Source organism: Centruroides vittatus, unplaced genomic scaffold (assembly GCF_030686945.1).
Source record: "Centruroides vittatus isolate TY-2023 unplaced genomic scaffold, ASM3068694v2 scaffold_1015, whole genome shotgun sequence".
In the NCBI taxonomy this organism is placed as follows: Eukaryota; Metazoa; Arthropoda; class Arachnida; order Scorpiones; family Buthidae; genus Centruroides; species Centruroides vittatus.
Window position 1 is genome coordinate 610,372 of NW_027122666.1, and position 13,125 is coordinate 623,496.

General features: G+C 31.5%; 1 protein-coding gene across 1 annotated transcript in view; it reads right to left on the reverse strand.

The window, feature by feature from the left end:
- LOC136986270 (hemicentin-1-like) overlaps positions 1 to 13,125 on the reverse strand; it is a 62,581-nt gene that overhangs the window by 13,039 nt on the left and 36,417 nt on the right. Inside the window, 11 exon segments of the mRNA XM_067283763.1 lie at positions 5,012 to 5,125; positions 5,197 to 5,367; positions 5,458 to 5,734; positions 5,848 to 5,976; positions 6,407 to 6,558; positions 6,646 to 6,924; positions 8,609 to 8,914; positions 8,987 to 9,274; positions 11,334 to 11,415; positions 11,894 to 12,090; positions 12,831 to 13,109. Coding sequence (XP_067139864.1) covers positions 5,012 to 5,125; positions 5,197 to 5,367; positions 5,458 to 5,734; positions 5,848 to 5,976; positions 6,407 to 6,558; positions 6,646 to 6,924; positions 8,609 to 8,914; positions 8,987 to 9,274; positions 11,334 to 11,415; positions 11,894 to 12,090; positions 12,831 to 13,109 — 2,274 coding nt within the window.

The window sequence follows — 13,125 nt, forward strand, 5'->3', positions numbered from 1 at the left end:
GTCATTGGAAGCGATGGAAGCGCCGATTCCACCTTCCAATGATGTTCCCTTGTATTTTATAAAATATAAATTTTCATATTTTAACGTACAGTACTTTGCATTAATTAAAATTAATATTTTATTATAACTGCATTATGTATCTTTTACAAATTTCTATACTACATGTGAAAAAAACGATAAGATTGCTATTGTATATTCGAATAATTCGATGGCGAAACCAGGTGTTTCCAAATCAGCCAGATTATATAGGCATTGGCACATGCGGTTTACAGAGCACCAACCTCACCCGGTTTAGCAGGAAGAAGCAACACACGCATAAAGCATCTAATTTTATATCCCGGATCAGTTCTGAGCTGTTAGCCGCCTGCCTGTCAACTTCCAAGCAGCCAGATTATAGGCATTGGCGCATGCGCTTTACAGAGCACCAACGTCACCCGGTTTAGCTGGTGGATCTTCACACATAAAGCTTCTAATTTTATATCCCGGACCAGTTGTGGGCTGTTAGCCACCTGCCTGCTAGATATTCGGCCGCCCTCGCTCGATTATGTGAATCATGAGTAGACTAGATCAACGGCGGGCAACCCCCGGCCCGCGGGCCAGCTACGGCTCGCGAAAAGTTTCTATCCGGCCCGCGAGATCTTTAACAGATTATTAAATTGGAAAAATAACTAATTAATAGTTATAGTTATTTTTCCAATTCTTTTTAATTTTCGAAAAGGATAAGAGAAATAAATGTAGTAATTAACTTTTTATTTATTTATTTCATATTTGCAGACAAAAAATTATGTCACAAGAAGGCGTCAATTAACTGCTACGCCTGCGGAAAAAACGTAAAATTTATTCTGGCCCATGTTATAAAAATGGTTGCTCACCCTAGACTAGATTTATAACTTAACCCAACCGATAGGAGTTTACTGGCATGTTTTTATGATAGTTCTGTATAGTTGACAGGAGTTTTAAAAAAAATCCATTAAAATATTTGATATATTTATTCTGCGTTTATTCTGCTCTCCCATCTTATATTACTTACGGATTTCAATGTTAAACCGGTGACATTACGATTTAGTATGTCCCATCTGTAAGGGGATGCAGAAAAAACGTGTACAATTCTAGTACAGTGTTAAAAATTAACCGTTACTTTGGCAGCATCATTTACAACTAAATTTAATGAATGAGACGTACGAGGTACAAAAAAAGCTAAAAATTTATGACGAATGACGATTCTTTCGTAAAATTGAAGCAATTTGGAAATCCAAATAGAATGGAATTTAACATTGGTAGACAATATAAAATAAATATTGAAAATTATAACAAAATAATTACGATTAATAGATATATCTAAATTAATAGATGTTATATGTTTTTTCTCAAAGCGAGAATTGGCATTTACAGGGTATGGGGAATTTATTGAATCTAATAACGGAGGTAATTATATTGAACTTTCTTATTTATAAAGTACGTCAGATAATCTATTAAAAATACATTTAAAGAAGTATACAGTTTTTACTGGCTTATCGAACAAACGAATACGAATGGGCCCTGACGCGCAATTAATTGATTGATCCTGTAAGTCGGCTTCTTACAGAAACATAGCTTCCCTATCATCAAATGTCATGGCACGCCACTGTAAGATAAAGAAATCACTGAGATTGGCGTTAAATGTGTGTTTTATCACTTGGCGATGAAACATAGATTTCTCGGTGATTTCTTTGACTTCTTATAGATGTTGGTAATTTCTTCGTCATACTATACAGTATTTAGCATGAATATCAACTTATTGAATAGTAAAATAATAACTATCAGTAATGAAAATGTACTCAGTAGTATTAGTAAATAGAGTAGAGTTCTGCAAACTTCACTTAATGTGGATTGAGAAAGAGAAGACAAGTTACTGAAAATGAGTTTTACAGCATAGCAATGATGCTAATCTAAATAGCAGAATTTTTGTAAAGGTGTTACTGTATATGTGCAAATTCATATATGTATTAACTACCAGTACATATCAATAATAAATAATTCTATTTATTTACATTAAAATTTAACTACAAATATTGGCTATTCAGTGGCTACTTTTAAGTTAGTGACATTTGTGTTGTGGCATTTTGCAGAGGCACCTTGAAAAAAGGGTTATATTCTTTACTGTTAATGTGGAATTGATGACGATATCAAATGTTGCCAGTGAAGAACAATAACTTATTAGATCCTAGTGTTAAGTTATAGCAGTAAAATTAGATTACATGTTTTTATTTTTACTTTCTTGGCTATTATATATAAAGGAAAAGTATGGCAATCAGTCAAAAACTGATACTCCAAGATTTTTACATTTCTGGACTCAGGGGACCTTGAAACATCAAGAAATGCAAAAAAAAATTGGGGATAATTTCTGTATGTATGGATGTTAGTGTGTGTTTGTGTGGCATGACTTTGTTTATCCTTTTTGAAGCTTAATAATGTTTTTGCCAAATTTTCTGAAATTTTGCAGGGAGGTTTGTGTATTAGGGGGATTGGTGGTATTAAATTTTAGTGATTAAAGGTCGAGGAGTGAGGAGATAAAGGGGATCATGAGTGTCTCCAGTAGGTTTGGACTTAATGATGATTTTACTTGTTATTAGCACTTATAATTTTTTATAATACCCATCCCTTCCCTCAAAATTGCTTTTTGCATTTTATAATAGTTAAAAATATAAAAAGTATATCGAACATCCCAAAGCCTGATATATAACAATAAAACACACTGCACGACAAGTGGAGGTTATGGGGCTTGAACCCACAACCTCCACTTGCCATGCAGTGAGCTTGCCAGTTGTGCCATCCAGACCCCAATTAAGGCAATGGTTATTTATCTATAAAAGTTTTTAATAATAAAATATCATAACAGACGACACCACCAAATGTTATCAGGAAAGTTAAGCAACTTGTTGCTGGATATTTTTGAATAACATGAGTTTTACAGAATACAGAATGTTGAGTTGCTAGTACTCTATTGTAATGTAATGAGTAAGCCAAGTTGGGAAATCAGACTACATCAAATATTTCCTTTCTTACTGCATGCAGGTTTCTATATTTCTATGACAACCATAACAAAATTTTATTATTTGTACTCAAAAATATTAAACGATTAGAGTCTAGACCAGGGATGTCCAACCCGTGGCTCACTTAATATTTTTATGCGGCCCATGGCCTACTGCACCCTACACATTTTTTAGATACATTTTCATTTATTTTGGTAAAGTATGTCTGTGAGGTTAGCCGACCGAGGTGAGTCTTTCCAATGGCGTTTTGCAGTCTGCCCTTCCGTGTGGGTGAGGTAAGCACACTGAGATCGGTTCCCATTTACATGTGTTTAATAATAATGGAGATATGATTACATACAACTTACAAAGAGGGGTCGCGATGGAACACTGTTAGAGTTTTTATCGATGGAGTTATCCGTCGTTTGGGCATGGTTTCGGTCGTTGTTCCTTCCGATACCATATATCCTCGCCTTGCGGGTGAAAGTCCTCTGTCCTCTGTCGGATGGGTTGTTCACCGAGGCTTGATCGTCGGGACGTAACCGTACGAGCCAATAATGCAGTCACTGTCCAACAGTCTTCCTTTTTCTCGCAGTATTGAAACATACATCGTTTCTCGCACCTCACCACCCCTGCTGGGAGCCCTGCCTGTTGCTAGCACACCACACCCAGGACTGTCCTCTTAACTTTCCTAACCCCTTTTATCTCTTTGCCAAACTCTTACTGCATCCTTCGAAACATTACCTTATTGGTTTTACATCGTCACCTGGGACGATCGGAAACTCACCGGAGGACACGGAAAGGTCGGCCGCCAGCTCGAATTGGATCCCTTCTTGCCAGCTCGGCTTCGTCTGTGGATCTATTATTTCCTTAACTTTCTCAGCTTACATTTCTATAACGGTAACACCTCTATTGTTCCGTCGCGCGATCTATTTTCTTGGTCGCCCCTGCGACTGGAACTTTGATGTCTTTCGCTTTCGCACTCCCCACCGGGTGACGATTCGGACTCCGAGTCCCCACGTTGTAAAAATTATTCTCATTTCACTGGATACACTTTGATATCATAATGATGTACTGTAATTGGTTGTAGAAAACTGTTTTATCTAGAAAAGTGTTATGCATGTGTGTACTACCACATGCATAACACTTTTCTAGATAAAACAGTTTTCTACAACCAATACATACTGTTGTGAACAATGTGTACAGTACATACTGTTGTGAACAATTTTTTTCATGCATGAAAAACATCAAAACTGCTGAAAGAAATAAATTGAGTGATTCTCATTTAACTAACATTCTTAGAAATAAGACTAGTACCATAAAAGCAGATATTGACATTATTATTAAAGGAAGGCAATGTCAAAAATTCCATTGAATTTATTTTTATTTTGTGGGAGTATAATTTTTTTTACTGTCAATAATATATATAATTACAAAAAATACTGTATTTGTTATTAAAATTTGATATTCACATTTTGAAACTTTTAAAAGCATATATTTATGTAATGTACCTTTGTGGCTCGCTGAATATACATAAATTTCTAATTTGGCCCATTAAGAGAAAAGGTTGGACAACCCTGGTCTAGACCATCCAAGTTTTTATATTCTACTGTCTTTAGAGAAGGTTCTAAAAGAGCTTTACACTAATCAAGGCTTGAGATGCTAACATAAATTTAGTTTTTTATATTAGAATTGTGCTGTAATGATATGATATCATTATTCTAATTCAACATTTAATGAATTTGAAAAAGCAGTATAGAGCAACTGAATGAAAAGTTTACTTGAGAGAAGTAGACTTGGTGTCACCAGTAAGGAGTTTCAAATGTTATCCTTTGAGTCCTTTGTAAATAAATGTTATACACAACAGAGCAGAAACAAACACAGCTGGTTCAGGAATGTTTTAAGTCTACTCCTTCAAGTAAACTTCATCTGGTATTAGGAATATTTTAAAAATATTATAATGTAAAAATTTAATCAATTATGAAAATAAAAATTCTTACTAAATACTTCTAAATCAAATTCCATTTCATCTTTTCCAACAGGATTTGCCGCAACACACTTAAAATTTCCTGCATCACTTGGTTCTACTGGTGATATTCTTAATATTTTACCATCTACACAAGATATCATTTTAAAAATTTTGTTTATTTGAAATAAATAAAATCTCAAAGATTCAATTCTATACCTGATAATCTTTCATATCGAGAATTATCATCAAATGAAATTAACTGATCTTCAAATAACCATTCTATTGAAGGTAAAGGAGTTCCAATTGCAGGACATTCTAAAGTAATAATTCCATTAACTATTGCATTCTTTGATGTAATGATATTTGACTTATCTATTGATGATGGTGCTACAAGAAAATAATTATTGGATTTTTTTAACTTTTAGACAAAATAATCTTTCTAATTAAAATATGGTAATTTTTATTAAAATTACATACTTAAAACTCTAAGAGGAAACGTTCCTTTTGCTTCTCCCACATAATTTCTCGCTACGCACGAGAAATATCCATTGTCTACTTCTCGGCTTCTCAACAGCTTCAAAGTCTCTCCGTTATTCATAACATAAATGAAAGGATTCGAAAAATCAATTGGTCTTCCGTGCTTCATCCACGTTATGTGAGATTCGGGATTGGAAGTTACGGGACAATTAAAAGTTACTGGTTGACCAATTGTTACGATTTTTGAATCAGTATCGTTGATAAGTTTGGGAGGGAACTAAAATATGAATATTGAGACTGATCATTTATAAATATAATTTAAGTTTCATATAAAGTAGCACAATGTACTATTTATTTAATGTAAATATTAAAGTAATTATTACCTAGAACATTTAACATAAAATCTTTTTCTGAGGATCCAACAGAATTAGATGCAATACACATATATTTTCCATGGTGATTAGCAGTGGTATTAGTGATTAACAATACTTGTCCATCATTGTAAATTTCAATATCATCCTATATATAAATATATTTAAATTAGTACATCTACTTTTTATAAGGTTCTTTATATTAAAACTATCATATGCAGAAGTCAGATATTCTTTAAATTTAGATGTTAAAGGTACTATAGTGTCATAAATCTTTCATTTTAAGCTGCTACAAAGATAAATCGAATGTCTTTCTTAATCACAAATACTTATGAGTCTTTTGGTCCATCATTAAGAGCCAAAAAGTATTCTGGATTAAGAAAAACATTTGCTTAGTCTCCAAGAAAGCAGAAAAGTACAGATGTTATGGTCTTTGGACTGGTAAATTTATTAAGATATTATTATTTGAATAAACTGTCAATGGAACATATCTAAGTCAGTTCTTTGTATTATTATTTAACATTTTTTTTTTTACAGTTTTTATGGCTTTGCTCTACTTTATCACTGAATAGTCTTACCTGAATTAATGAACTATTTACTGTTAAAAATTTTTCATCTTTTAACCATAGTACAGTTGGTTGAGGATTTCCAATAACTTGACAATCTAAGCTACTAGCTTCTCCTTCAATTGTATCCACTTGAGATTTAGAAGGTATAATCGATGGAGGTTCTAGAAGAAATAAAATTAAAAGGTTAAAAAATTATATTTTTTCTTTGCACAGATTAAGTTATATTCTTAATCAAAATTTATCATTACCTAATACATCTAATTCAAAATGCTTTTTTGCTTTTCCTACTTCATTTTCGGCAAAGCAGATTAAGTCGCCTCCATCCTCGGTAAGTATATGCGTAAAATGCAGTTCTTTATTATTAAGAGAAAATGCTATTCTAGGATTAGAGGTGTCGATTGGATAGTCATTCTTATGCCACATTATGGATGGCTGAGGATTTCCAAATGTTTCACATGTTACAGTAAGTGGGCGATGAATCGGCGCTTCTAAAAGTACCTTTTCTGGGCCTGCAATTTTTGGTGGCACTACAAAAACATATTATGCAGTTAAATTTAATTATTATGTATACATATTATTGGACTTTAGAATATAATTTAATACAAAATTCAATTGAAATAATTTAAATATTTAAATTTTTATTTTATATTAATCAATGATGTGCTGGACAAAATGAAGTTTGTGACCTAACTATAGTGCATCTTACACTTAAATGTCTTTATGCAATCCAATTAACCAAATTATATCTTGTTTATATCAGTTATATTATCAGTTAGCCTATGATAAAATTGGTTTTGTTATACATTGTTTTGCTTAATTTCACAGTTTCAAACTGCCTTGTAAATGTAGATAGCTCACAGGTTACACACATGAAAATGCAATATAACACAGATAAGAAGTAAGAAAGTACAGTCTAAGGAACCATAACTAATTTAATCAGCTATGGTTACTTAGACTGTACTTTTTACTAGAATTACCATATTTACGTGGTAATTCTAGGGCTAATACATGCATCAGAGTTCTGATCTTCAAGGATGAGTGCATTTATTAGAATATGCTTGTCTCAAAGATTCAGCCATACGTGTCTAAGTACATATGGAAATACATACGAAACTCATTTCGGAATTCTTTTTACCCAATTACATACTGTTACAACTTATTAAAGTTTAAACTGTAATTGAAAGTTTGAAGTATGTAATTGGTAATTTAATTAAGTAAAAATAAAATTAGGTAATGCAATTAAGGGTCTCACATAACTGCAAGATGGATTGGGAAGAGAGAATTTATGATTTATCCTACTTGTGGCCCAGCCAGATTGGGTGGCCAGTCCCACATCAAATCCAAGAATCCATTGGAAAGAAGGCTAAAAATATCTCAAATATGCATGAATTACAACTGCAAAACCTGCCATCACCGGGATTAAATTCCAGCTTATCCACTCACAACAGGGTCCAACATACAGTCGACTCCACATAAGTCAACACCCGGATAACTCGACACCATAGGTTAATTAGTCAATTTTCTGTGGTCCCGGCTGACTTACATAGGCAATAATGTTAATAATGTTAAAAAACTTGGTTTACTCGACATCGTTTAACTTGTCACCACTGGATAAATCAACATAACATGGTTTTTAAGTAAACAGATTAGAGTACTGTAAAATTTCTAGCCTCCATACGTCAGAAAAGAGTGGAGATTAATTTTCCGTGTACTAACATATATAGTACAAATAAGAAAAAGAATGATTTTGTCTGACTCCATCGGTTTTAAGATAAGAGTTGTTTCGAAATAATTTTTTATCTTTTACATTATTTTATTAATATCAACATACTTTTTCTGTTTCACACTTTTTAGAATTCTGATAAGTCGACTCCTCTCCTGAAAAAATGAGTTCACAGCGTACAATAAGCTGTGTGGTGTAAACTCATTTTTCAGGGGGGGGAGTTGACTTATCAGAATTCTAAAAAGTGTGAAACAGAAAAAGTATGTTGATTTATCCAGTGGTGATGAGTTCAACGATGTCGAGTAAATCGAGTTTTTTAAGGTTAATAACATTAATGCCTATGTAAGTTGGCTGGGACCACAAAAAATTAACTATGTAACCGATGCTTGTCGAGTTATCCGGGTGTCGACTTATGCGAAGTCGACTGTAATTAGAAATATTCAAATTATTCTTGATAAATAACATTTATATATATATAAAAATATTACCTAAAACATCAATTATAAAATCTTTTTCTACTGTGCCAACAGCATTTGATATAACGCAGGTATAATGTCCCTTATGTTCTTGTTCCACTGAATCGATATGAAGGATCTGGTTTCTATTAGTCAATTCATATTCTTCATTAGATGTTAACAAAACTCCATCTTTAAACCAGAATATCGTTGGTTCTGGTACGGCATCTACTTCACATTCTAACGACACTGTTTCATTTATTAACACGTGCACAGATTCTTCTTCTTCGTACGGTGCTTGATCACCTCTGTTATTATGATATAACAAACGCGGTGGAGCTATATTACAAGAAATAATTTACAAATTTATTTTTTAATGGAATGTGTAATACTAAAAATATTTCACAATACCTAATACTTGAAGATGAATTTTTTTCTCTGTTTTTCCAGCTCTGTTTATGGCTATGCATTTATATACAGATGCATCGCTTTTACGAGCATGTTTTATAGTTAACTGTCTCTTATTTGAGGAAAGCATGATGTTGGTATCAGAAAATTGTTCTATAGGTCTTCCATTTTTAAGCCATTGAATGGAAGGTAGAGGAATTCCACTTGCGGGACATTTTATAGTTACTGGATGATTCATAATAGCTGAAACTTCATCTGTTAGATTTTCTGCTTGCATTATACTTGGAGGAACTATTTATAGAGTCAAAATGTATAACAAATGATATATTACATAACTGAATATTTTAAATTTATTTTCAATGAAAACAATTAGATTAAACATTTTAAACAGAACATTATCTATTAATTTGATACTTTGTCCTAATATAAATAAATTATTATTACCTAAAATGATGTTAATTGTAACAAAAGTATTTTAATAATGTAATATAAATATAAAAATATTAAAGAGTAATCTGAAAAATCCTTTCGGTTAATGTGAGCCTAGGTATACAAAATGGCGACCGTCGACAATAACCTAAACACGCCTATATTTAAACTTTTTTAAAACTAAAACATTTTTAAAATGTAAATTTTCTACTTACTTTTTCCCCTGCTTTTGGTTACTTTTTCTACTCTTGGACCAGAAACGAAAAATAAAAAAGTTATCATACTACCTATAAATTCAATCAATGCATGGACGAAGTGAATTACGAGATTCTATACATCAGTGGTTCGAACAAAATTTGCCTGTATTGTACATAAATTTTACTCCTCTTAAGAACTGCAGTCTTACGATTCACATCTCTTGCTTTTTCATCTACGATAGGCAGCGTCTCCATAGAGGGTGGCACCTGCAATCCACGGCCACCTAGCCTTCCATGTGTCGTTCTTGTTGTCTTTCGGGTCAGAAATCACTATTACATATCTTTGGTTATGACAAATTTAACACGTTTAACATACATTTACACACTTTTAAACACACTTAACACATTTACACACTATAAACACACATTTAAACCACGTTTAAACATATTTAACTCACATTTGCACACTTTTAAACACATTTATACACTTTAATTAAACGCACATTTGAACCACATATAAACCATTTACAAAGTTTTTATCTTACTTACACAATGTTAACACACCTTTAATACACTTTTATGACATTTAACATGCATTAAACACATTAAGGACACATTTAACATACTAATTACCATTGACAAACTTTCCTCCTCGATAACTTTAGACTTCGAGTAAATTGTACAAACTTTAAAAAAACACAGACACTTTTAAAAAAAATTAACAATGTGCTAATCCGTCTACATTGTAACCAAAATTTGAAATTCACATTATTCCTCATGTTTCCTGAAAGGAATTTTTTGATGGATATTTGCATACGAAGGCATCATTACTATCAGTGCCATCTACATTTCTTTCTAAAAACACTTGCCATCGAGGTTACCAGAAGCGCCGCCATTTTGTATATCTAGGCTCACATTAACCATACTTTCTTTTAAATATTTTAATACAGTCAAACCTTGATATAGTACCACCCTCTAGAGCATCAATGAATACTCACAAATCAATCTTTCTCTTAAATACTTAATAAAAAATGTACAGTACAATTTTACACATTGAAAATGAAATTATCACCAAATCATGAATTTCAAATGCTTAAACTTCAAACTTATGCACTGTTCTATACATAGTAATTATTATTGTTTGAGATTCTTTGATTTAGTGCCATGTTTGATTTAATGCTAATTTCACAGGAAAACAAATAGTGGCACTATATTGAGGTTTGACTAATTATGTAAACATTTTAAAGAATTTTTAGAACTAATTTTCTGATTATGCCAAAGTTATTAAAGTATTTTTGTTGAAAAGTCGCATTAGTCAAATGACAAGATATTCAAAAAATATGTGTAATAAATAAATATTAAATTTTCACAGACATACAATCATAAAAAGTAATTGTTACACAATTAAATTATAAAATTGATTAGAATATTTAAGTTACTTTCCTTACAAATCTTAAGTTAAATTTAAAATTGTTGAAATATTTATTGAAAGCTACTTTAAGTTAGAATAAATCAATCAAATCATTGTTTATTTTAGAGTGTCATTTTTTTTTATTATACAAAAGAACTTTCCACAACTCCATATCATGTAAATGCATTATCAGTTACATCTATCCAATAGCATAATTGCTAACACATCTGCAAGGTATGATGTCTAATTATAAACTAGTGGAATAATACATTCAAATACACTACAATAATAATGAAATATTTCTTAAACTTACCTGAAACATCCACAAAAAAATTTTGATCTGCAGTTCCAGCCAAATTTGTAGCAATACATGTGTACTGACCCCCATGTTTTGCCTAATGATAATCCAATGTAATATAAATTATGAATTTTTTTAAATCAAAGTAATAGTCACCTCTGATTTAATTAATAGTTATAATGATAACTTTAAGCAGGATTATATAAATATATTTATATAAGCTCAATATCTACATAAATTTTTATTGAAAATCAAATCAATTAGGTATCAGAAACTATTTTCTTTTCAATAAACAAACATTAAAATGCAATTTATTTGCACAATTGACAGAAAATTACATATGGATAATGTTACAAATTTTTCTATGTATTAGTAAAGAACAGTAGAATTTCACTAATCTGAACTAATTGAAGCCTGAACAGTTTGGATTAGTGAGTGTTTTGAATTATCCAAAATTATTTTTCTCCATTGTACTTTTTATTAATCAAAATCCTGACATAATACGGTTCAGATTATTAAGTTTCTACTTCATTTTAAAAATACACTTATTAAGAGCATTAATAATAAAATCATACCTCAACTTTTTCTATATAAAATAAAGTCCCATTCTCAGTTATTCTAATATCAGAATTATTTTCAGAAATAATCATGTGACCGTTGTGAAGCCAAACAATATCTGGCATTGGAGAACCTCTCACTGGACAATAAAGATAGAATTCGTGTCCTTCATTTACATTATGTCTGTCAACAACTTCTCCAATATGAGGAGGTACTATAAGATATTTTAAAAAGAAATATAAATTTAGAAAATGCTTTCTTTATTATTTAATTAATTACACTACCCAACATGATTTTTACTTCTGGGGACTCATGATGTTTGAATAAAATAAACTTTTTTCCCAAAAATCTTGGAAATGTAAGCAACAAGCATGATGAAAGATTTCTCCAAGCCATTTCAACCATAGGAAAAATACTAAAATTTTACGGATCTAGTGATGCTGGGAGAATACTGCTGGCTTCTTGTAAGAGAGAGTAAGCAGGGGTACAAGAGAAAATCAATATCCAAACAGCATTTTTAAAGAGAAGCTTATGCATGCTTTTAAAATATTTGCATGTGTTTAATGTTTAAGATGCTTGGCAATGTATATGTCACAGTATATTTATTGCAGATCAGCCTGTTATCTGGCTTTTGTTATCCTGTGCGATTGAAACAGCAGAGGTACCGTGTAAAAATGTCAATTCCCATTCTGATACATCTAGCAATGTTTAAAGTTGTGTAAATAAAGAAATAAAATCATGTTAGAATGATTTTCATAGATACATGAGCTATATTCACATACTATTCTGTATGTGTATCATTATACAAAGACACATTGATTATGATAAAAAAATCTGAAAGTGATTTTTGAAATCACGAGGATTTTTCCTATAGGAATCATCTATTTTAATGCCAGAGATATAAAAAAATTATTTTGTTGGGTAGTGTTATTTATAATAAATTTTAAAACCTACCTACAATATCAACATCATAATGTTTTTCTGTCTTCCCAGCTTCATTTTCAGCAATACATGTATAATGTCCTTTGTTTTTATCAGAACTGTGATAAATATGAAGAATTCTTCCTTTCTCTAAAAGAGTAATATCTGAAGTTTGTTCAACTGAACTTCCATCCTTTACCCAAGTAATTGTTGGAAATGGTTGTCCATATATTGGACACAACAATTGAATAGGGGTTCCTGATGTAAATTCATACCTTTGTTGTTCTTTTTCTTCCATCAATTTAGGAGGAACTGTATGTATTTTTTT